This window comes from Muntiacus reevesi, chromosome 2 (genome assembly GCF_963930625.1).
Source record: "Muntiacus reevesi chromosome 2, mMunRee1.1, whole genome shotgun sequence".
NCBI lineage: Eukaryota > Metazoa > Chordata > Mammalia > Artiodactyla > Cervidae > Muntiacus > Muntiacus reevesi.
Genome location: NC_089250.1, coordinates 117,139,179 through 117,162,355, shown reverse-complemented (window position 1 = coordinate 117,162,355; position 23,177 = coordinate 117,139,179). Strand labels below are relative to the sequence as shown.

Sequence of the window (23,177 nt, the reverse complement as noted above, 5' to 3'; positions counted from 1 at the left end):
ATGTCATCACTAAGACCCCGCACAGCCAAATAAGGAAATCTTTTTTAAGTGACAAATCATATTGATAGTATGCACTTTTGATAGGATGTGAAGAAACTGGCACTTTACCTGTATTGTCTTTCTCACAAAACCCCATAATTCCAATCTAATCTTGAGAAAAACATTGAAAATATTCCAGTAGAGGAGCATCCTACAAAATACTTGACTTAAAAACTATCAACCTCATTAAAATAAGAGAACTCTGACAAACTGTCACAGCCAAGAGGAACCTAAAGATATGACAAGTAAATGTAATGTGATGTCCTGCATCGGGTCTTGGGTCAGAAGCAGCAATTAAGTAAAGACTAAGGACTTTTGAATAACCATGGGATATTAACATATTAACATTGAGATAATAACATACATAGTATGAGTTCATTAAATGAACAAATGTCCTACATCAATGTACAATGTTAATAATAGGGGAACCGGGGTACTGTGCATATTGGAAATTTCTCTACTAACTTTGTAACTTTTCAGTACATCTAAAACTGTCCTAAAAAATAAAATCCACTTAATTTTTTTAAGCAAAATATACACATCAATAATAGTAGTAATTTAGAGACAAAAGGCAGTATTCATTTTTCCTTTAGCTTCCTGAGTAGCTCAGTTGTAGGCAAGGTATAAAATCCACTCAATCAGCAAACAGTCTGTACAAACTCTCCTTAAGGGCAGCTTAACTGACTAGGATGATCGCCTTTGACATTTTATACTTGTGCCTAAAGCATTTGCTATGGTTCCTTCCAAAATGTATACAGTTCCTCCCTGCAAGGAGTTAAGATGGGCACAATTTTATCTTGTTCATCTGCTGGTGTCCCCAGTGAAGTTCAAGTGCCCAGGCCAGCAGCCTGTCTGGCTCTCCCATCTTAACATTTCTATACAATGTTACAAAATATAGCAATTGATTCTGTTTTTACCCTGTATTTAGATCTTGACTTCCTGTGTATATATACATGCTTTGTTAAAACTCCATTTGCACAAATGTACAAAATGTCTCTTTAATCATGATAGAGAAGATGGCACAGACCATTCACTGGTCCTTTCAGCATGAACTCAACTGGTGTTCTTTAAGAAGCCTACTTAGACCCCAGCAGTACTGTATTTCACGGGAAGCACCCATCCCGACTGGCTTCTCTGAAAGCCCTCCTTGCAGAGATGCTGTCGGGTGCTGCGGATACCTGCTGTTGTTTGCCCCATCACCTGTCTTGCTCCTAGCATGCTATTAGTGGTGCCCTGAAATCGACAGACCTGTCAGATGAAGTAGGAGCATATCAAAAGTAGAGGAAGATATGCTGTTTCCATGTCTGCCCCCTTCAAGCAGCCAGAGTCAGAAGGTTAAATGAAAGCGGTGTCTGTGTTGGAAAGCAATGTTGACAGCATTGATAATCGCCTGGTCTGGGATCCCAGGCAATAAAGACAGGAGGGAGGATATTGTTAAATGGTTTCTACAGTTTTCAAGGTCTTGTCTCCACCTTGCTCTCAGCTCACCTAGGTCTGTAGCAAAAAGTTCTTTATTGCAAATCTGACTTGTGAGCCCAGAAGATGGTGAGACTGAGTGGTTATGACATGTTTTAGAGTGGGGTTTCATCTGGATCTCTGAATATGAGTAATTAAAAGCAACTTGACAGTTGTGGTTATTTTAAGAATGTTCGCACCATGTACCAGAGCTGGAAGAACTGCAACAACTGCTGTCAAACGTTAACACATTCCACTGAAGAGGAATAATAGAGCTAGACATCTCTTCCAGACACCCAGCACAGCGAGTGCGCCTCCTGACCCCCATCCCCCACGCCCCACCATCTCACCTCATCCAGGTACCTGCTTCAACCAGGGGACCTGAGCACAGTTCCCTCTTCTCAGAGAGCTCTTAGATCTTCCTACTGCCAGCTTATCTCCCACTTCTGCCTTCTGTAAGTTTTCATAGCTCTGTTCACTATTGGCTGTAGACCTTGGCACGTTTGTTTGTGGCATTCTTTGATTAATATCTATCACCTACAGTCATCAGGAAGCTCCTTGAAAGTACGAACACTGTCATTTTTGGTCACCATTATATCCCTGGTCCTTATGAAATGTTTAATACATAGTTGAATCCACAGGTGAATTATTAAGAATCTACAGTGAATCTGTAATGTAGAATTTGATATTTAAAATAAGAGATCAGGTTTTATTCTAGAACTGTTGAAAATTAGCTTCAGTTCACAGTTCAAAGAAATCACCTCTTTTGACCGACTCCTATCAAACTATCTGATGAACTTCAACTCACTCTCAACTCAGTGTAAATGTCACCTACTTCAGGCAAAGCTTTGCAGATTCCCCTGTTCAATTTTAGATGCCCTTTTCCATTACTTGATAGTAATTTGACTTAATGTTACACATTATTTAAAAAGGTAATGCTTACATATTTGTTTCTACCACTAGCCCATGTCAGTCAGTTCAGTTGTTCAGTCGTGTCCAACTCTTTGCAAATCCATGAACTGCAGCACACAGGCCTCCCTGTCCATCACCAACTCCCAGAGTTCACCCAAACTCATGTTCATTGAGTCGGTGATGCCATCCAGTCATCTCATGCTCTGTTGTCCCTTTATCCTCCTGCCCTCAATCTTTCCCAGCATCAGGGTCTTTTCAGATGAGTCAGCTCTTTTCATCAGGTGGCCAGAGTATTGGAGTTTCAGCTTCAGCATCAGTCCTTCCAATGAACAGTCCAGGGTTGATCTCATTTAGGATGCACTGGGTGGATCTCCTTGCAGTCCAAGCGACTCTCAAGAGTCTTCTCCAACACCACAATTCAAAAGCATCAATTCTTTGGTGCTCAGCTTTCTTTATAGTCCAACACTCACATGCATACATGACTACTAGAAAAACCATAGCATTGACTAAATGGACCTTTGTTGACAAAGTAATATCTCTGCTTTTTAATATGCTGTCTAGGTTGGTCATAACTTTCCTTCCAAGGAGTAAGCATCTTTTTATTTCATGGCTGCAATCACCATCTGCAGTGATTTTGAAGCCCCCAAAAATAAAGTCAGACACTGTTTCCACTGTTTCTCCATCTATTTGCCATGAGGTGATGGGACCAGATTCCGTGACCTTAGTTTTCTGAATGTTTAGCTTTAAGCCAACTTTTTCACTCTCCTCTTTCACTTTCATCAAGAGGCTCTTTAGTTCTTCTTCACTTTCTGCCATAAGGGTGGTGTCTTCTGCATATCTGAGGTTATTGATATTTCTCCCAGCAATCTTGATGCCAGCTTGTGCTTCATCTAGCCCAGTGTTTCTCCTGATGTACTCTGCATATAAGTTAAATAAATAGGGTGACAATATACAGCCTTGATGTGCTCCTTTCCCTATTTGGAACCAGTGTTGTCCATGTCCAGTTCTAACTGTTGCTTCCTGACCTGCATACATGTTTCTCAAGAGGCAGATCAGGTGGTCTGGTATTCCCATCTCTTGAAAAATTTTCCACAGTCTATTGCGATCCACACAGTCAAAGGCTTTGGCATGAGCTCCCGGAAATCATGCTCCATCTCTCCTGTTTGTAATTTTTTAAGCTCTCTGTGTTGTGTCCAGTATAGAAAAGTGTTCAAAATGTATTACAAAATGCCTCTCTCTACCAATCATCAAAAAATTATCCAAAAAATATTGGTAGACTCTCTCTACCAAAACTCTATCGAAACAGAATAAATGCCTCTCTCTTCCAGTTATCAAGATCAATTATCAAGGGATTAAATTTTTATTCTTCTCCTTTAGCATGCAAATATTGTCTTCCAATTCTTTCTCACTGAATGTTATCCCCACAAACTTGTCTTTCCTAAGATGGGAATTGAAAATCTATGGGGAGGGGTATTCTTTGTTCCTTTACTTTTCACTCATGTATAGTTTTTTCCTGATGTTAAGAGAGAAGGATAGATCTTCTCTCTTTTGATGACTTCTGTTTCTGATCCCTGGACTAGGTGCTAAGAAGTTTCACTCCCTTGACTGGTCTGGATGTTTTAACTTCAGTCCCAGGTCTCTTTCTCTCTCTCTCTCACACCAGGGACACAGGAATGAAGTCAGATCATTTCTCTGAGTCACAAGTGCCTCCTTTGTAAATGATGGTATGGGGCTGAGTGCTTCCAAGGTACTGGCAGGTCTAGTTCTGCAGATTCTGAGTCTAGTGTTGCCAGGGTATCATGCTGCTTCACTGGACTGGTGTTTCACATCTTGTTAAATGACTGTAAAGTGAAACCCTTCCCCATGAATGTTTAATAAACTCAAGGGAATGCCAGACACAGCCAATTCATTTGTTAAACATTACAATTAGCAAAGAATATCAAGTAGTTAACCTGGGCTCCAAGATAAAATAAAGACAAATTTGCCTGACATGGTAAGGAAAGTAAGAAATTCTCCCTCCTAAGGATTGCAGTGTGCCTGGGTTACCTGTCTCCTTCCATGCAGTAGAAATGAATGCCTGCAGTGGGGAGCCTGTGATAGAACTTCAGGGCTAGGCTTTCTGAATTTCCTAGTGGTCACACCTTGCAGTTTGACCTTGGACTCTGGACTTCTTCACCACTCTTGACCTTTAGGAAATATTTTCTGTCATGGGAGACTACCCCAAGCATTATAGGATATTTGCCATCACTGTCTTGTCATAGATGCCTGTGCACTTCCTTCCCAAGTTGTAACATGTGAAGTGCTTCTCAACTTTGCCAAATGTTCCATGGGGGCAACAGTGCTCCCTGTTGAGAGCCACTGAGCTATTGAGATTTGGGTTTGGTTCTCAGCTACTAGCTAGCTGCCTGACTCAAGCTTTGAGTCCTAGATTCCTCTTCTGCACATTGTGGGTGTAAACTCTAAGGAGCTGCTGTTAGGACTAAATAAAGCTATGCATTTGTATTACTTAGCATGATTCTATGTCTGTACCCAGTACATGTTATTTGCTATTATTATTACTTTTCTATTTATCATTTTTGTTATTATCATTGACACTGTTATTTCCTTGTAGCTCTTGTCCAAAGGAAAAAATATAGATCTACTAAAGAAAAATGCTTTTCCAAATTTTCTTTGATACATTTGCATTTTAATATGCATGCAGACTTTTCTTAGCCCTCTGACAAGTTATTTCTTTCCCTAGGATTACTTGTTATTTGACCAACTGCTCAGATGTCCTACATGCTTCTTATATATCTTAAGCATAGCATTGTAAGAAAGCAATGTTCTTACACATTTCAATTTCTTTTTAAGGGATTTATGATATGTATTCTCTATTACTATTTTCTCCCATAACATATAGCATGAAAAATTGCTGTCAAACTGTTATTTGATTCTTACAATAAAATTACGAATGAGGGTATCAGCATATAATTCACCAAAGTGGAAATCTGACTAGAAATATATGCACAGAGATTACATTACCCTCTCAAACAGTGGAATTTAATTAAAGAATACAATTTTCTCCTATTAAATTAGCAAAAGAAATCTTGACAAAGGTATAACAAAGTTGGTAGTGACCCATATTTTTTTCTAGGATGGAAATTGATATGTGCCTTTGGGAAAGCAACTTGTTCATGTTAGTCTAGTCTTGTTAAAGTGATCTACTCAGAAATCCCTTGAGCCCAGCCGACAATGTGTAGAATGCTATGGCTAGCATGCATAGGTTTCCTCAGTGCACCTTGCACTCTTTCTTCAAGGTCCTTAATCGCCTTCCTCTCACCTATTCTCCCAGTTTCTGTATAGCCTTTCAGACTGTGGATCCCTTCAAATGTGTTATCCTAATGAAACAGGAGGGAAGGGAACAGGACTCAACCCTTAAAAGAATAATAGTCATACGACATGACAAAAACTGGTTAGAACCAACTAGGTCCAAGATGGCAGAAGATCTGACTTCAAGTAGAATTTGAGCCTCATTTTATGCTCATTGTAATAGATTAGCATGCTAACTGACACCACTGGTGCCAATACAGTTCAGAGGGTAACCAAAAAAAGACCAGAAAGTGGGCAGTGGTCCAATTCCCAGAAATTCCCACTCCTTCCTTTCCTAAAATAGTTGGAAAAATCCTCCTAGTCATTAGTCTGTGAAATTACCCAGCCCATAAAAACTAACCACGCCATATTTGGGGGCCTCACACATTCTGAGGTGGCCCATGCTGTCTGTGGAGTGTGTTTCTCCACAGGTTGTTCTTGCCTTTTGAGATGGACCTCATTCTGTCATTTAGAATGTGCATCTTTCTAAATAAATCCACTCCTTACATATTACTTGGTCTTTCACTGAATTCATTCTGCCAAGAGACATCAAGAACCTGAGCTTTATTAAGTTCTCAGACCACGCGTGTGATCTCAGTTAAATGACTGTGGGTTCAAGCCCCAATCTGACTTTTAGCTGGGTTTGAGTCTTGACACATAGGCTCAATTCTCAAGCTGAGTTGCACCATTTCACTAGCTGATCACACCACAATTCAAAAAGACAAAATATCCTACATGTGCTCCCTTTATCCAGAAATGAGATGAATATAAAAAGCCACTCTTTATGGGCTGTGGAGGAAAGATCCAGTTGAACCTCTGCAGCCCTGTGCCAGCATACAGAGTGTTGGGGAGGGGTGGGCTGAAGAAGAGGGAAAGGGAGAGAAAAAGAAAATTATAGGACCCAACAGTCTTTCAAGTGTTGCAACCCCTAAGTTAATAATTTCTTTGTTTTCCTAATCCTAATAATTCCAATTAAATTAAGTTTCAAACGCTTAACTCTAATAATTGAACAACAGAAAATAACATGAGCGTCTATTAGGCGGGGATGGAGGAGTAACTTGTGAGGTGACCACTTTGTGGACTTTTATGTTCTCTCCCAAATGAGTGTGTGGAGATCATAAAGCAGAGGTAAAATGCTATTGATCATATGTTTAGTACAAAAGGATAAAAGCTGTGTATGTGTTTTGGCTTCAATCCTATAAAATGCATAGGGACCGATAGACTCTCTTCTAAAGCAAGCATTAGACAGGCTCCTTTGAGGTCTTTTTTTCAATTAGGCCTCAACTCTGGCCTTTTCAATTAGTCCTCAACTTTAACCTTTAAAAGGCTTCCCTGGTGGCTGAAATAGTAAAGAATCTGCCTGCAGTGCAGGAGACCCAGTTTCAATCCCTGGATTGGGAAGATCCCCTGGAGAAGGGAATGGCAATCCACTCTAGGATGCTTCCCTGGAGAATTCCATGGACAGGGGAGCCTGGAGGACTATAGACCACGGGGTTGCAAAGAGTGGGACATGACTGAGTGATTAATACTTTCACTATTTTGGCCTCAAAAAACTGCAGATTCTCTGCCCAAATGATTTCATCTATCACCCCCACACTAAGACACTAACAGAATAAACTCTACCATAATTCCAACAGCTCACAATAATGCTATATTCCTAGCCCCTCTTAAAATGCTTGCCAAAACCACCAAAAACAAACAAACAAAACCCTCAAGGTCTCCAAATAATTGGCCCTTTGTTTTAGCCGCTGACTGAGGATAGGCCCCAAACCTCTCTTTCTCAGAGTATTGATTACCAAGGGGGTAGCTCTGAAAACCATCCTTTGTCCCTTTGTCCTTTGTAAGAGATGCAATATGTATCTCTTACAACTGGGGAGAATCTTTTTCATGGACCTTAAAGACATGTACTTGAAAGGTAATCATTAGGAAGGTCAGGACCTCAGTTTTTCAGTCCCTGTCTTTCCAGAGAGTGACACGGGAAGGGGGCAGGGCACACCCATTAACAGAATGACACAACTATTAAGAACAGGATATGATATAAACTAGTAAGGCAATGGCACCCCACTCCAGTACTCTCGCCTGGAAAATCCCATGGATGGAGGAGCCTGGTAGGCTGTAGTCCATGGGGTCACTAAGAGTCGGACACGACTGAGTGACTTCCTTTTCACTTTTCCTTTCAGGCATTGGAGAAGGAAATGGCAACCCACTCCAATGTTCTTGCCTGGAGAATCCCAGGGACAGGGGGGCCTGGTAGGCTGCCGTCTATGGGGTCGCACAGAGTCGGACACGACTGAAGCGATTTAGCAGCAGCAGTAAGAATCAACTAGGCCCAAGACAGTGGGACATTCGACTTCCACTAGACCTTCAGTTCAGTTAAGTTCAGTAACTCAGTCCTGTCTAACTCTTTGTCACACCATGGACTACAGAATGCCAGGCCTCCCTGTCCATCACTGACTGCCAGAGCTTACTCAAACTCATGTTCACTGAGTTGGTGATGCCATGCAATCCTCTCATCCTTTGTCGTCCCCTTCTCCTCCTGCCTTCAATCTTTCCCAGCTTCAGGGTCTTTTCCAATCAGTCAGTTCTTTGCCTCAGGTGGCCAAAGTATTGGAGTTTCAGCTTCAGCATTACTCCTTCCAATGAAAGTTCAGGGCTGATTTCCTTTAGGATGGACTATTTGGATCTCCTTGCAATTCAAGAGACTCTCAAGAGTCTTCTCCAACACCACAGTTCAAAAGCATCAATTCTTTGGCGCTTAGCTTTCTTTACAGTCCAACTCTCACATCCATACATGACTACTGGAAAAACCATAGTTTTGACTAGATGGACCTTTGTTGACAAAGTAATGTCTCTGCTTTTTAATATGCTGTCTTGGTTGGTCATAACGTTTCTTCCAAGGAGCAAGGGTCTTTTAATTTCATGGCTGCAATTACCATCTGCAGTGATTTTGGAGCCCCCCAAAATAAAGTCTGTCACTGTTTCCATTGTTTTCCCATCTATTTGCCATGAAGTGATGGGACCAGATGCCATGATGACAGTTTTCTGAATGTTGAGTTTAAAGCCAACTTTTTCACTTTCCTCTTTCACTTTCACCAAGAGACTCTAGTTCTTCTTCACTTTCTGCCCTAAGTGTGGTGTCATCTGATATCTGAGGTTATTGATATTTCTCCTGGGAATCTTGATTCCAGCTTGTGCTTCCTTCAGCCCACTGTTTCTCATGATGTACCCTGCATATAAGTTAAATTCATAGGGTGATGAAATACAGCCTTGATGTACTCCTTTCCTAATTTTGAACCAGTCTGTTGTTCCATGTCCAGTTCTAACTGTTGCTTCCTGACCTGCATACAGATTTCTCAAGAGGCAGGTCAGATGGTTTGGTTTTCTCATCTCTTGAAGAATTTTCCAGTTTGTTTGATCCATATAGTCAAAAGTTTTGGCATAGTGAATAAAGCAGTAGTAGATGTTTTCCTGGGATTCTCTTGCTTTTTCAATGACCCAACAGATGTTGGACACTTGATCTCTAGTTCCTCTACCTTTTCTAAAACCAGCTTGAACATCATGAAGTTCACAGTTCACATACTGTTGAAGCCTGGCTTGGAGATTTTTGAACATTACTTTACTAGCGAGTGAGATGAGTACAATTATGCAGTAGTTTTAGCATTCTTTGGCATTGCCTTTCTTTGGGATTGGAATGAAAACTGACCTTTTCCAGTCTTGTGGCCACTGTTGAGTTTTCCAAATTTGCTGGCATATTGAGTGTAGCACTTTCATAGCATTATCTTTTAGGATTTGAAATAGCTCAATGGGAATTCTATCACCTCCACTAGCTTTGTTCGTAGTGATGCTTCCTAAGGCCCACTTGACTTCACATTCTAGAATGTCTGGCTCTAGGTGAGTGATCACACCATCATGATTATCTGGGTCATGAAGATCTTTTTTTGTACAGTTCTTCTGTGTATTCTTGCCACCTCTTCTTAATATCTTCTGCTTCTGTTAGGTCCATACCATTTCTGTCCTTTCTTGTGCCCATCTTTGCATTAAATGTTCCCTTGGTATCTCTAATTTTCTTGAAGAGATCTCTAGTCTTTCCCATTCTCTTGTTTTCCTCTATTTCTTTTCATTGATCGCTGAGGAAGGCTTTTTTATCTCTCCTTGCTATTCTTTGGAACTCTGTATTCAGATGGGATTATCTTTCCTTTTCTCCTTTGCTTTTCACTTCTCTTCTTTTCACAGCTATTTGTAAGGCCTCCTCAGACAGCCATTTTGCTTTTTTGCATTTATTTTCCATGGGGATGGTCTTAATCCCTGTATCCTGTACAATGTCAAGTGCGACCTTAATTAAATCCCCTACGATTATATAGTGAAAGTGACAAATATATTCAAGGGATTAGATCTGATAGACATAGTGCCTGAAGAACTATGGATGGAGTTTCATGACATTGTACAGGAGACAGGGATCAAAACCGTCCCCAAGGAGAAGAAATGCAACAAGGCATAATGGTTGTCTGAGGAGGCCTTACAAAGAGCTGAGAAAAGAAGAGAAGCAAAAGGCAAAGGAGAAAGGGAAATATACCCATATGAATGCAGAATTTCAAAGAATATCAAGGAGAGATAAAAAAGCATTATTAAGTGAGTGAAGAAAAGAAATAGAGTAAAACATTAGAATGGGAAAGAGTATTGTCTTCAAGAAAATCAGAAGTACCAAGGAAACATTTCATGCAAAAATGGGCACAATAAAGGACAGAAACGGTATGGACCCTACAGAAGCAGAAAGTGTTAATAAGAGGTGGCAAGAATACACAGAAGAACTATACAGAAAAGATCTTCATGACCGAGATAACCATGATAGTGTAAATAGTCAACTAATGCCAGACATCCTGGAGTGTGAAGTCAAGTGGGTCTTAAGAAGTATCTCTATGAACAAAGCTAGTGGAGGTGATGGAATTCCAGTTGAGCTACTTCAAATCCTAAAAGATTATGCTGTTAAAGTGCTGTACTCAATAACCCAGCAAATGTGGAAAACGCAGCAGTGACTACAGGGTTTGTATAGGTCAGTTTTCATTCCAATCCCAAAGAAGGGCAATGTGAAAGAATGTTCAAATTACCACACAGTTGCACCCATTTCACTTGCTAGCCAGGTAATGCTCAAAATCCTTCAAGCTAGGTTTCAACAGTATGTGGACTGAGAACTTACAGATGTACAAGCAGGATTCAGAACAGGCAGAGTAACCAGAGATCAAATTGCCAACACCTGTTAGATCATTGAAAAAGCAAGAGAATTCCAGGAAAACATCTACTGTGCTTTATTGGCTACACCAAAGCTTTTGACTGTGTGGATCACAACAAACTGTGGAAAGTTCTTCAAGAGATGGGAATACCAGACCACCTTACTTGCCCCCTGAGAAATCTGTATGCAGGTCAGGAAGCAACAGTTAGAACTGGACATGGTACAACAGACTGGTTCAAAATTGGGAAAGGAATATATCAAGGTGGTATATTGTCACCCTGTTTATTTAATTCATATGCAGAATATATCATGTGAAATGCTGGGCTGGATGAAGTACAAGCTGAAATCAAGATTGCTGACAGAAATATCAGTATCCTCAGAAATGCAGATGACACCACCCTAGTGGCAGAAAGTGATGAGGAACTAAAGAGCCTTTTAAAGAAGGTGAAAGAGGAGAGTGAAAAATATTGCATTAAAACTCAACATCTAAAAAACTAACATTATGACATTCAGTCCCATCACTTCATGGCAAATAGATATGGAAACAATGAAAACAATGACAGACTTTACTTTCTTGGATTCAAAAATGCCTGCACACGGTGACTGCAGCCATGAAATTAAAAGATGCTTACTCCTTGGAAGAAAAGCTATGACAAATCTAGACAGTGCATTAAAAAGCAGAAATGTCACATTGGCAACAAAGGTCCATATAGTCAAAGCTATGGTTTTTCCAGTAGTCATGTGTAGATGTGAAAGTTGGACCATAAAGAAGGCTGAGCACCGAAGAATTGATACTTCTGAACTGTGGTACTGGAGAAGACTCTTGAGAGTCCTTTGGACTGCAAAGAGATGAAACTAGTTAATCCTAAAGGAAATCAACTCTGAATATTCATTGGAAGAACTGATGCTGAAGCTCTAATACTTGGGCTACCTGATGTGAAGAAGTTACTTATTGAAAAAGACCCTGATGCTGGGAAAGATTGAAGGCAGGAGGAAAAGGGGATGACAGAGAATGAGATGATTGGTGACATCATTGATTTAATGGACATGAGTCTGAGCAAACTCTGGGAGATAGTGAAGGACAGGGAAGCCTGTTGTGCTACAGTCTATTGGATTGAAACAGCTGAACATGCTGAGTGTCTGAACAGCGACAACAAAACTTCTAAATGACAGTATGCACAAGGGCCATGACACTTCCAAGTCCAACCATAAAAGTTCAAAAAGTGGGCAGTGGCCCAATTCCTGAAAATATACACCCCTTCCCAAAGGAGTGTATACACCTCTTCCCAAAGGAGTGTACTCCTCTCTCATTAGCCTGTGAAATTGCTGAGCCAATAAAACTAACTACCCCATATTTGGGGCAGTTTACTGTCTTTCAAAATGACCCACACTCTGTCTATGGATTGTATATCTCTCTAAATAAACCTCCTTTCTCAATTGTGGCTAGCCTTTAATTCTTTTCTGAGCAAAGCCAAGGACCCTCACTTGGTAGCTAGTCCCAGGGATTCACCCACTACCTAAGGCATGACTCTCCTCTTGTGCCCTATATTTCATGCAATGAATGGGGACACTCAAAGGTTAGTCATGCCCCTGGTCTTCAGGAGTCCCTGGGACAGGATCCTAAGTGTAATAATGGCCAGCTAATAGACACGGATGGCTTAACCTCATTTCTATGACCAACTCTTGGTCATTTTTCTCTTCCCTGACTCTGTCAAGCCCCACTGTTTCCCTTCCCTATTCCCTTGAGGCAGGAGGTACCTACGCACCTCCCCCTCCCCCCCTCCCCCCTCCCCCCCCCCCCCCCCCCCCCGGCCCTAGGATAAAGAAATTGAAGAAAAGTTCCCTGTGGACTGAAACTCCAAGATAAGAATAGCAGGCTAATGGAGAGAGAGGAGGCTTGGCCCTGCCCAGATAAAAGATAAGAAAGCACATATTTCTCATTCTTGCAGTCAGAAAACCTCACCCACTGACCACACATACATAGAAAAGCTCCTTGGAGGTCAAAAGAGGAGTGATGCTAAGTCTACCTACCCACAGTCCTCTTCAGAGGAACCTATCTTGGCTAAGAGACACAGATGCATATATAGTAGAATCCTACCAAATACTCAGAATCAGGTAAATCTAAACAATTGGCCAAAGGATAACCAGAAGAAAAGCCCCATGTAAGTGATTTAAACTACCATGAGGGCACGGCTCTCTCTTCGAGTCTGCCTGTGTATCTATCCATACATTCTAGACTCTTTTTTCTCCTAATAAACACTTTGTTTCACTACTTTCTTTTTGGGGATTCTTTTTCTGCAAAGCCAAAAGGCCAGGACCTTGTCATCGGCCACTGGTGTAGTGACTAAGGTTTGGTGCTCTCACCCCAAGACCGACCTCAGTCTCTGGCCAGGAACCAAAATCCTGCTTCAAGTTGCTGTAGGCTGAACCAGCCAAGATCATCCTCATTCTCCTTTTTTAACACCCAGTCACCTCTGTAAGAATAGAAGTTGTGTTCAAACAAGATTCTCTTCTATAATGCAACTGTATATCATTAATCAAAAATCTGTTCTCATTACCACAACTAGCCTCTGGCTTTATCTGTGATAGGTTCAGTTGCTAAGAAGCCCTCCATCACTGGCATTTGTTTGACAGTAATGGGATAATACTCATTAGAAATCATTAGCAAAAGCATTTGCTCTGTTTCAGAAAAGAACAATCCCTACACACAGCCGTGATTAAAAGTTTAACAAAACTTTTCTGGGAAGTGATTCTGATTTATGAATTCTGCATTAAGCATCTAAGTATATCTATCACACACAGCATAATGGGTAGTGATTTCCCAAAATCACAAATGATGTTTAAATTCCCAGTGAGTTACACATTTGGAAGGGTGTGAATGTGTCCTGGGTGATTGTGTATTATACTCAAATACTAGGTTTATACCACCACCTTTGTGCTTTCCTTTTGGGTCTCAGAATCTGGACGTGTAGTCTTGTATGGGGGCAAAGAATTGCTACCCTGACAGGAATCTTCTAGTTTGTCTTAGATGGCCTTTGTGAAATGGAGCAGGACCCGTGAAGTCCTCCTAGGTACAAATCCTTTCTGTGTCCTCATTTATTAATTTTAGGAAATAGGTTTCAATCAGCCTCCTTGACCTTCCTTTAGTTGCAAAGAGCAGATTCAAATAGTTACCAATCAGTGGAGAGAGGGGATACAGAAATGAAGGCGGAACAGTCAGTTAACAATGGAGCAGCATGGGGCCAAGTCCTGGTTCCTTCTCATGAAATATAGGTAACAATTTCTTTGAGTTCTGCAGGAACTAACGCCCCCACCCAGAGAGAGGACGGCAAATTCAGGCTGAGCACTAGCTTTCTGAAGCACCAACCTGTCATTTCACCATAGACCAAATGGAAGAATGGGCTTCCCTGGTGGCTGAGATGGTAAAGAATCCACCTGCAATGTGGGAGACCTGGATTAGATCCCTGGGTTGGGAAGATGCCCTGGAGAAGGGAATGGTAACCCACTCCAGTATTCTTGCCTGGAGAATTCCATGGACAGAGGAGCCTGGTGGGCTACAGTCCATGGAATCACAAAGAGTCGGACACGACTGAAGCAACTAAGCACTGCACATTCAGAAGAAAGTCTGCGAAAAGTGGAAGATTACAAATGCTGATCTGCTCCCCAAACAATTCGATTAACCCTTTAAAACTCTAACAGAACAGAATCTTGTGAGTTACACTTGTCTCTGGAGTACTAGGTTTTTTTTTTTTTTTTTTTAATTTATTTATTTTTTAATTTTTCAGTGGGTTTTGTCATACATTGATATGAATCAGCCATAGAGTTTCACGTATTCCCCATCCCGTTCCCCCCTCCCACCTCCCTCTCCACCCGATTCCTCTGGGTCTTCCCAGCCCACCAGGCCCGAGCACTTGACTCATGCATCCCACCTGGGCTGGTGACCTGTTTCACCATAGATAATATACATGCCGTTCTTTCGAAACATCCCACCCTCACCTACTCCCACAGAGTTCAAAAGTCTGTTCTGTACATCTGTGTCTCTTTTTCTGTTTTGCATATAGGTTTTAAACAGTGAGCAGCAGAACCTGACTTCAGTAACATTTGTTTATCTTTAGTGTTTTTCAATATATCTCAGAAATCATGCAAAACTACTTTAGAAAGAATACAGAATTTGAGACTTCTTTGGTGGTCCAGTGGCTAAGACTCCATGCTCCCAATGCAAATGTCTTGAGTTGGATCATTGTTCAGGGAACTAGATCCCACATGGTGCAACTAAAGATCCTTTAAGCTGCACCACAACTAAAGAGTTGTCTCAACTGAAAATCCTGTATACTGCAATTAAGCCCACAGCAGCCAAAAAAAAAAAAAAAAGAAGGCGGGATTCAAAGAGCTTGCATTTAACTTCAAATTCTGGTATCTATTTAAGGTGTGTTAGGAAGCACAAACCCTGGGACTATAACTCTTCCTTCCCAGGTTTATGAGTTTTGAATTTTCTCATACCCTTTAATTCAGAGTTGTCTGAATATAGTATGTATTCTTAGGATTTCCTAGGTTTATTCTTTCTGCTTATTCTAGTCTCTATTCGTTGGCTTTCTGACTCCCTGATGAAACTTCCCTATTCTTCAAAATCCAGTTCAAGCCTGCATTTTTTGCTGCCTCCACTTCTGCCCCCACCACTTCCCTTTGGTCTCTTCTCCCACCTCTGTTGCAGTAGCAACCCGCTCATCCCACAAGCCTCCTCTGGGTGTCTGTATTTTTCACTATGTCATTTTCCATACAGTAAGGAACACTGTACCCCTGGTACCTAGCAGGATCTCTGACACAGGAAGAATTCAATAAGTGATTATGGAACAAACAACTGAAGCTCTTTTTGCTTCCAGAGATTAATTATGTTACAGATTGTAATCAAGAACTGAGAATTAATTTTTCTTTCTTTTATCCAGTACTATGTGCACACACAAAAATGCAACATGATTTAAGGAAAAATCTACAGAGTACTGAAAAAAATAGGCAAGTCTGATCACAGGTTCTGCATCCCTCTCTTGACTGGGAGCAGTGAGAGGGGCTGTGGGAAGGGATGAATGGACATGTCACTTACATTTTGCAGCTGGACATGATTCTTCACCAAGTTTTCGGACTTTGCCATTGTGCTAGATGTTTTGAGACTGTAGTTTTTACCATTATGTGGCTCTTTCAGCTGCTCTTGAATTTGTTTAGCTTGTTTCCTGCAAGTTTAAATAAATCCATGTATAAATAGTCACATAAATTTATGCCTAATTTTTTGTGGTTCATTCACTCCTAACATCTATACTTGTCATTTTCTATAGCAAGATAAACTCAGTTAACAAAGACAGTCCTCCCTTCATTTTCAAGCCCACCAAGAAATACTTCGCATCACCCATTAATAGCCAGGATTCATACCCCATGGCACTCTAAAGGCAGAAATGTAACACATTGTCCTCACCCTACTGAATGTAAGAGGGCCTTAACATTGGGTGCTCAACTAAAGAGAATTAAGAATGCTCCGAAGTTACAAGTAGACAACTTTGACGCTTGGACTTAGCAGCCACATATAACATATTTGCAAAGTTACATTTATATCTGTCCATTTCAGATAGGTATAGCTTGACTGGATAACTTGCACACATGCCATAATGGGGATCTATTTTCTTTTTTATAGTTTAAAAACACTTCATTTATTTTTACCATCTGCCCTGAATGCAGAATTTATTAGAACTTTTGTAAATAATAAAAAAAAATTAACTCTTGAAGGATTAATTTATAAGTAATAAAAATTAACTTTTGAAAGATGCCAAGCATCATTTGAAGTGTTTTATCTGTCTTAGCTCACTTTTTCTTCACAATAATTCTGTATGACAAGGGATTAGTCCTACGCTTATTTAATAGATGAGAAAACTGAGGCACAGAGAAGTTAAATAATTTGTCCAAAGTCAAACAGCCAGCCAGTGGTAGAGCTGGATTAGAACCTAATGAATCTGGCTGCATACTCCTCATTTTGAGGCACTACTCATGACTGTCAAATCACTTGCCCGTGGTCACGCTGCTTCTTGGTGGGAAGGCCGAGACTATTCTCAGGTTTTGGATTCCAAGTAAATTACTCCTGCCTGCAAATGTGGAGTGACTGTTGTTTGAACTGTACCAGTTACTGCCTTATTAGCTGCTCTCCTAAGAGCTTTATAGCAATTAACTATTAGCATAAGACCCAGTACCCATGAAATAAACGAGCAAACAAACTTCACAGAATCATCTCCCCTAGACTTCTGCCTCTTCCCCCAGGGTCCATGCCAAGGATAGAGTCGTTGGTGGCGACTGTTCACCATCTCTCTGTCTCTTGCAGTGAGTTTTTTGAGGCGGACATCCCTCTATGCACCATGGGCTTGAGTATCGGAGGGACTGACATTTGAATTCCAGCTCTGTGTCCCAACAACTTTGCCTTGATTCCTTAAATCAAAATGACTGATTCCCCAGACTTCTGTGAGCCTCAGTTTCCTCCTCTGTCAATGGAGTTTAGATAAGCTCTCTTGCATAAATACTGTGGACACTAAACGTGAGGACACGTGGAGAGTATTAATCAGTTACACTCCTCAGTATTAATCAGTTACACTTCTCATCACCTAGTAAGCTTAGTTATATGGGCAGATGCTGCTGAGGAATCAGGACACTGGCTCAGAAATAAAAGGAGATCTTGTTAATTGCCTCTCTCACAAGCAAGTCACATAATTGCTACAGGATTTGGAAGTCTGTGTATTATTATCTCCTCTGAATTTATAATACTCATGTGATATCATTCTGTTTAAATATTTCTTTTATCCTTTCAATTACTTGGGGGGCTTTTATCTCCAGTACTCTTAGTTGTTTTAATACACTTGTAATAATCTATCTACTTCCTAACAGCTAATCTGTAGCCTATTGTTAGAAACAAATCTATCCTGTCAGCATTTTAAGAAGCACAGACAAAATCCTATCAGGGACTCACTGATGAAGCAGATGGGAGATGAGGAAATTCTACTGGAATAAATCATCAGGAAGTAGTAAAGGGGGCTTGACACAGAGGAAGAACATGATTATCTTCCCAAGAATTAGCTGTAGAAATACTAACAATCTTTTCAGTAATTCCCCAATTCAGCATTTGGGAAATGTAAACATCTAAAGGAATTTTCCTCATAAAAATGTCTGATTGCATTTCCTAAATCCTTTTAATAATTTGCTTCAATAATTTAATAATCCTTTAATAATTTGCTTTCCTTTAGTCCCCTCTTACCTTTGTCCTGACTCACTAATATTCCAGAACATATGGGCTTCCTTTTCTGAACCTGCCTCCTTTTCTATCTTCCCTCAGCTCTCTCAAGGCACACGTTTTTGCTCTTTCGTCCTCCCCTCAGCAGATGGGAACAAAGAGAAGGGAGAAGCATCTGTCTGCAAGGCCATCAGCTCTCTCAGGAGAGCAGTGGCTCCGGGGAAGACAAGATACAAGTACTGCACATTGGAACCCACTAGCCTGACAATGTCAGTGTGACTCTAGAGTTCAGTGAGTTTTAAGTTTCTCTGGCTCAATTCATCAGGAAGAAATGAGATGTACAGTGGTGGGATAGTCCATCAGGAGATGTTGCTTGTAATGTTACAGGTTGGCTCCCTGTGGAAGCAGACACTGAGATGGAGATCATGTGCAGGATTTTTATTAGTGAGGTCTCCTAAGATCAACACCTGTGGAAACTAAGCGAAAGAAGCAGGATGGGGTGGAAGGAGTTGGAATATGATGCAGTCTCCAGTGAAAACCTCAGCAAATCCCACAGTGGGCTGTGAAGCTGGCATGGCCTTCACCCCAAGGTGGGGCAGTGGTCTAGGCCTTCAAAGCTTCACACTGACCTGTCATCGGATGCCGGCTATCTCAACTCAAGGAACTCTTATAACTGTGTACTAGATAACTGTGTGGGGACTAAGGCCACCGCAGATGAAGAGAATCATAGCATCATATCAGAACACCCATTGCCTGTCCTTAAGTGCCTTGCTTTGTGATCTAAAATCTCTTCAGAGGATGATAACATATAGTCAGGGCAATTTGTAGCACATCTGTTTTCTACTCAGAGCATCAGTTCTCCTTTTTCCTCCTGTGCTTTCTCAGTTGTGATAATTATTTGCCCCAGTTCCTGCTCCTGGAACATCATTCCTGCTGCTGCTCTTTAGTCACTAAGTCACATCCAGATCTCTGTGACACCATGGACAGCAGCACACCAGGCTTCCCTGTCCTTCACTGTCGCTTGGAGTTTGCTCAGACTCATATCCATTGAGCCGATGATGCCATCCAACCATCTCATCCTCTGTCGTCCCCTTCTCCTCCTGCCCTCCATCTTTCCCAGCATCAGGGTCTTTTTCAATGAGTTGGCTCTTCTCATCAGGTGGCCAAAGTTACTGGAGTTTCAGCTTCAGGATCAGTCCTTCCAGTGAATATTCAGGACTGATTTCCTTTAGGAGTGAATGGTTTGATCTCTTTGCTATCCAAGGAAGTCTTAACAGTCTTCTTCAGTACCACAGTTTGAAAGCATCAATTCTTCGGTGCTCAGCCTTCTTTGGTTCAAATCTCAGATCCACCATTACTTCTGGAAAAACCATAGCTTTGACTATATGGACCTTTGTGGGCAAAATGATATCTCTGCTTTTTAATATGCTGTCTAGGTTTGTCATAGCTTTCCTTCCGAGGAGCAAGTGTCTTTTAATTTCATGGCTGCAGTTAACATCTGGAACCCAAAATCACCTCCAAAATAACTGTTTCCACTTTTCCCCCATCTATTCTGTGCCCCACCCCATGTATCTTTTTTCCTATTTCAGTTCATCTTCAGAGTTCAATTATGTCTTGCATTTCCAAAGTCTACTAAGGATTCCTGCTGCCAGCCTTACACTTCTTAGCCCATATGAGTTAAAAGTAAAAGGGAAATCTAGAAGAATTTATAGGTGCCATGTGAGCCATATCAGCCAGATTTGAAAGGCTCAATTAATGGTTCCATTAACTACTTATAGGAACTCTTGAACTTTTTGGAATTGATGAGAAAAGAATTTATTTCACTGTGACCTTCAAAGTGGTTGGGGTTCAATTAACTCAGAAAATTCTCTGAATTCAAGAAGGTGTTCCTCACTTCTACCTCTTCTTGTTACCTATGTTCAAACTTTCATTGGCTAATAATGTGCTGTAATAGTCTGTCGGGTGAGGTCATGCCATATCACAGCTGACAAGAGAATGGAGAAAGGACCAGAGTGGCAGGACCCGAATAACTATGGGAAGTAGAACAAATAACCAAGAGAATGTTTTGGTTAAGTCCTGATTCTCCCTGGGCACAGTAAATTCCAGTATATAGGATGGAGATTCAAGTGAATTTATTAGGAAACCAATGATAGATAATGTCCCAGAATCCTAGAAGACTTAGGACTTCCAAGATGAGTTAAAAAAAAAAAGTATACACATTAAAAAAAAATCTTATAGTGTTTGAAAGTAAAAAAAGAGTAGAGCCTGTTTATTCTGTTATCCCCAAGGTTTTTGGAAGGAATTAGAATCCCAGGAATCAGGACAAAGAAACTTGTGCCAAGGTGTTAAAAAAATTTACATCACTTTCAGCTATATAAATTAGATGCTTGGTATGCAATGTGGCCTTCCTCAGACAGAGAAAAAGAAAGGAAAACTATGCTTGAAAATTGTCCTAGAAGAAGGTAGTATTCTCTAAGTCTCTGATGAGAACTACGGCTCCAGTTGGAAGAGTCTTCAAATTTCATTATTCCTTTGTTATTTTTAGACTTATATATATATATATATATATATATGTATATGTATATAGTTAATAAAAATGTGTCCTGGCTGGGCAGGCAGAAAGATAACAACCTCCTGATTACTCGTCTCCCACTGCTTTGGTCCTCTGAGTCTCCCACTATGCATTGAAAGTTGAGCAGTGTTTCCCTGAACACCCCTGACACCTTGCTGAGCCCCCGGAGGACGTGCTCATCACTGAGCCCATTTGCAGCCCACGGGAGAGGCTAACAGCTCTGAAGATAGAAATTCTCTAGTTACCCAGCTGTTCTCTGTGCTTGTGACTGTCATTATCCGTCTTTTCATTAAGTGTGGTACAACTACAGATTATACTCCAAAAATAAGTGATTAACTACTTCTTCATAGTAATTTGCATATTGTTAAATACACAGCTTTCTCCCACACAGCACTTGTGAGGTGACCCTCCTAATGCCCTGCTGAGTGTGATTAACCCTCGCATGCTCAGGGAACTCTATTTACCTTGTAGATACCCTGCCTGTAAGTTCCAGAGTGTAGACACCCTAGGTGTTAACAGCAAGCCTTCAGTGAGTATTTACTTTTTAAATCCTATGCTGCCCTCTTTACAGTATTATCCCACTAACCTTAAATTCTCTAAGGCAGACATTATTTTTGGTCATATTTTAGCTATATTTTACCAAAACGGAAATCAAGACTGAATGTAATTTCCCTAATAATACTGAATAGGCAAGTGGCAGACTGAAGATGTGAATACTGCTTAGGCTGATGCATGTAAAATCCTGACCACAAAACCACGTAGCCTGTTAAGAACATAAAGAGCTATGGGCTGCAGACAGGCACAACATTCCTGATTCACCTCAAGCAGTTTCACCATCTAGGGGGAGGACTACATGAGTCAACATGCTGGGTGGTGAAGAGCATGCAATTTAAAGTAGAATTGTGGAAATGCAAAGGCCTGTTGTCAATTTCCTACTGTGGGACTTTGACAAATCAGTACTTTAAAATCAAATTCTGATGTTATTTGAAATATTGAGCAATAATGCATAATTTCAGTTGTTGTGAGGATTGGGAGATAATGAATGAAAGGCCCAGTATCCCTGATAAAGTGTTCAAAACTGAACAGTAACAACTATCACAGCGAAGAGTTGCTTAGGAGACATGACAGTGAAATACAATGTGGTGTCCTGGGTGGGGAACAATAACAAAAAAGCACATGAGGTAAAAACTAAGGAAATACAGAAATACAAACTTTAGTTAGTAATACTATTCCACTATTGTTCCACTGACTGTGGCAAAGGCAACATACTAATGAAAGACATTAAAAATAGGGGAAATCATGTCTGGGGTATATTGGATCTATCTGTACTATTTTCATGGCAATTCCAAAAATCTAAACCTATTTTGAAATAGTTTATTAAAAATAATAGTTACTAATTTTGGATTCATATCTGAGTCTCCATTATTTCTTTTTTTCCCCATCATTTCTTAAAATTGCTGTTCTTTTTAAAGATTGACATACACAACATACAGACAGGTATCACAGACTATATTTGGAAACTGATCCATTTTTAGAAGGGCAAATGGGTAGAAAAATACGAGTCCAAAGAAAAGCAATTACTTGTTGGCTTGGATTCCAGACAAGCTGTAGGAACAGAATCTATGCCAACTTCTCAAAGCCTGTCTACCTTACAAGAAACCAAGCAGTATAATATTTTTATCTGCATTTCTTAAGGGCAGATTATGTCATTTACATAAATAAAATACCTCTGTCAATGTTATTTGTAACATGTATATGTAAACATATATATGTATATACACATACATACTTATACATACATATGTATATTTTTAATTCTACTAGTCAGAAAAAAAAAAAAAACAATGCTTTTGGCAGAAGATTTGGTTTCTTGGCAAGGTAATCATAGGGCATATTCTAGATGTCCATACTAACTGGTGAACCAAGGTAGATTTTATAGCTTTCATACTTCACGTTTGGCTAAAACCTTTATGGGTATCAAATAAGACACTATAAAAGGAATAGAGTTTTTGTTTATTTTTCCATAAAAGGTTAGATGTATAGCAGTGATTTCTCTTTTCAGAAGAGTTAACCCCTTAGCGACAGGCTGATGTTGAGCCTTTAATTCTTGCAGGCATTCAAAAAATGCAAAGAACACAGAGTGTTCATGATCACAGAGAAGAATGAACACTATGTGCATCAAAGATGAACCACACACATACATGTATGCACACGCTGTACACACTCACCACAGGCTACAAAAGATTCAGAGTCATTTTAGGATGTCTGATGGGCCCATTTGCACAGGATCCTTCTGCCTAGAGCTCAGACTGAAAACTTAAAGAAAGACAAAGTGCTTCCTCTGAGAAGTAACCTTTTAACACTTG

The 23,177-nt window shown here is 40.4% G+C and overlaps 1 protein-coding gene across 4 annotated transcripts in view; it reads right to left on the bottom strand.

The window, feature by feature from the left end:
• NRG3 (neuregulin 3) overlaps nt 1-23,177 on the bottom strand; it is a 1,175,938-nt gene that overhangs the window by 22,871 nt on the left and 1,129,890 nt on the right. For all 4 annotated transcript variants that reach the window (XM_065919907.1, XM_065919908.1, XM_065919909.1 and 1 more), the window contains exon 6: nt 16,080-16,206. In XM_065919907.1, the coding sequence (XP_065775979.1) occupies nt 16,080-16,206 (127 nt within the window). The remainder of the gene's footprint in view (nt 1-16,079; nt 16,207-23,177) is intronic.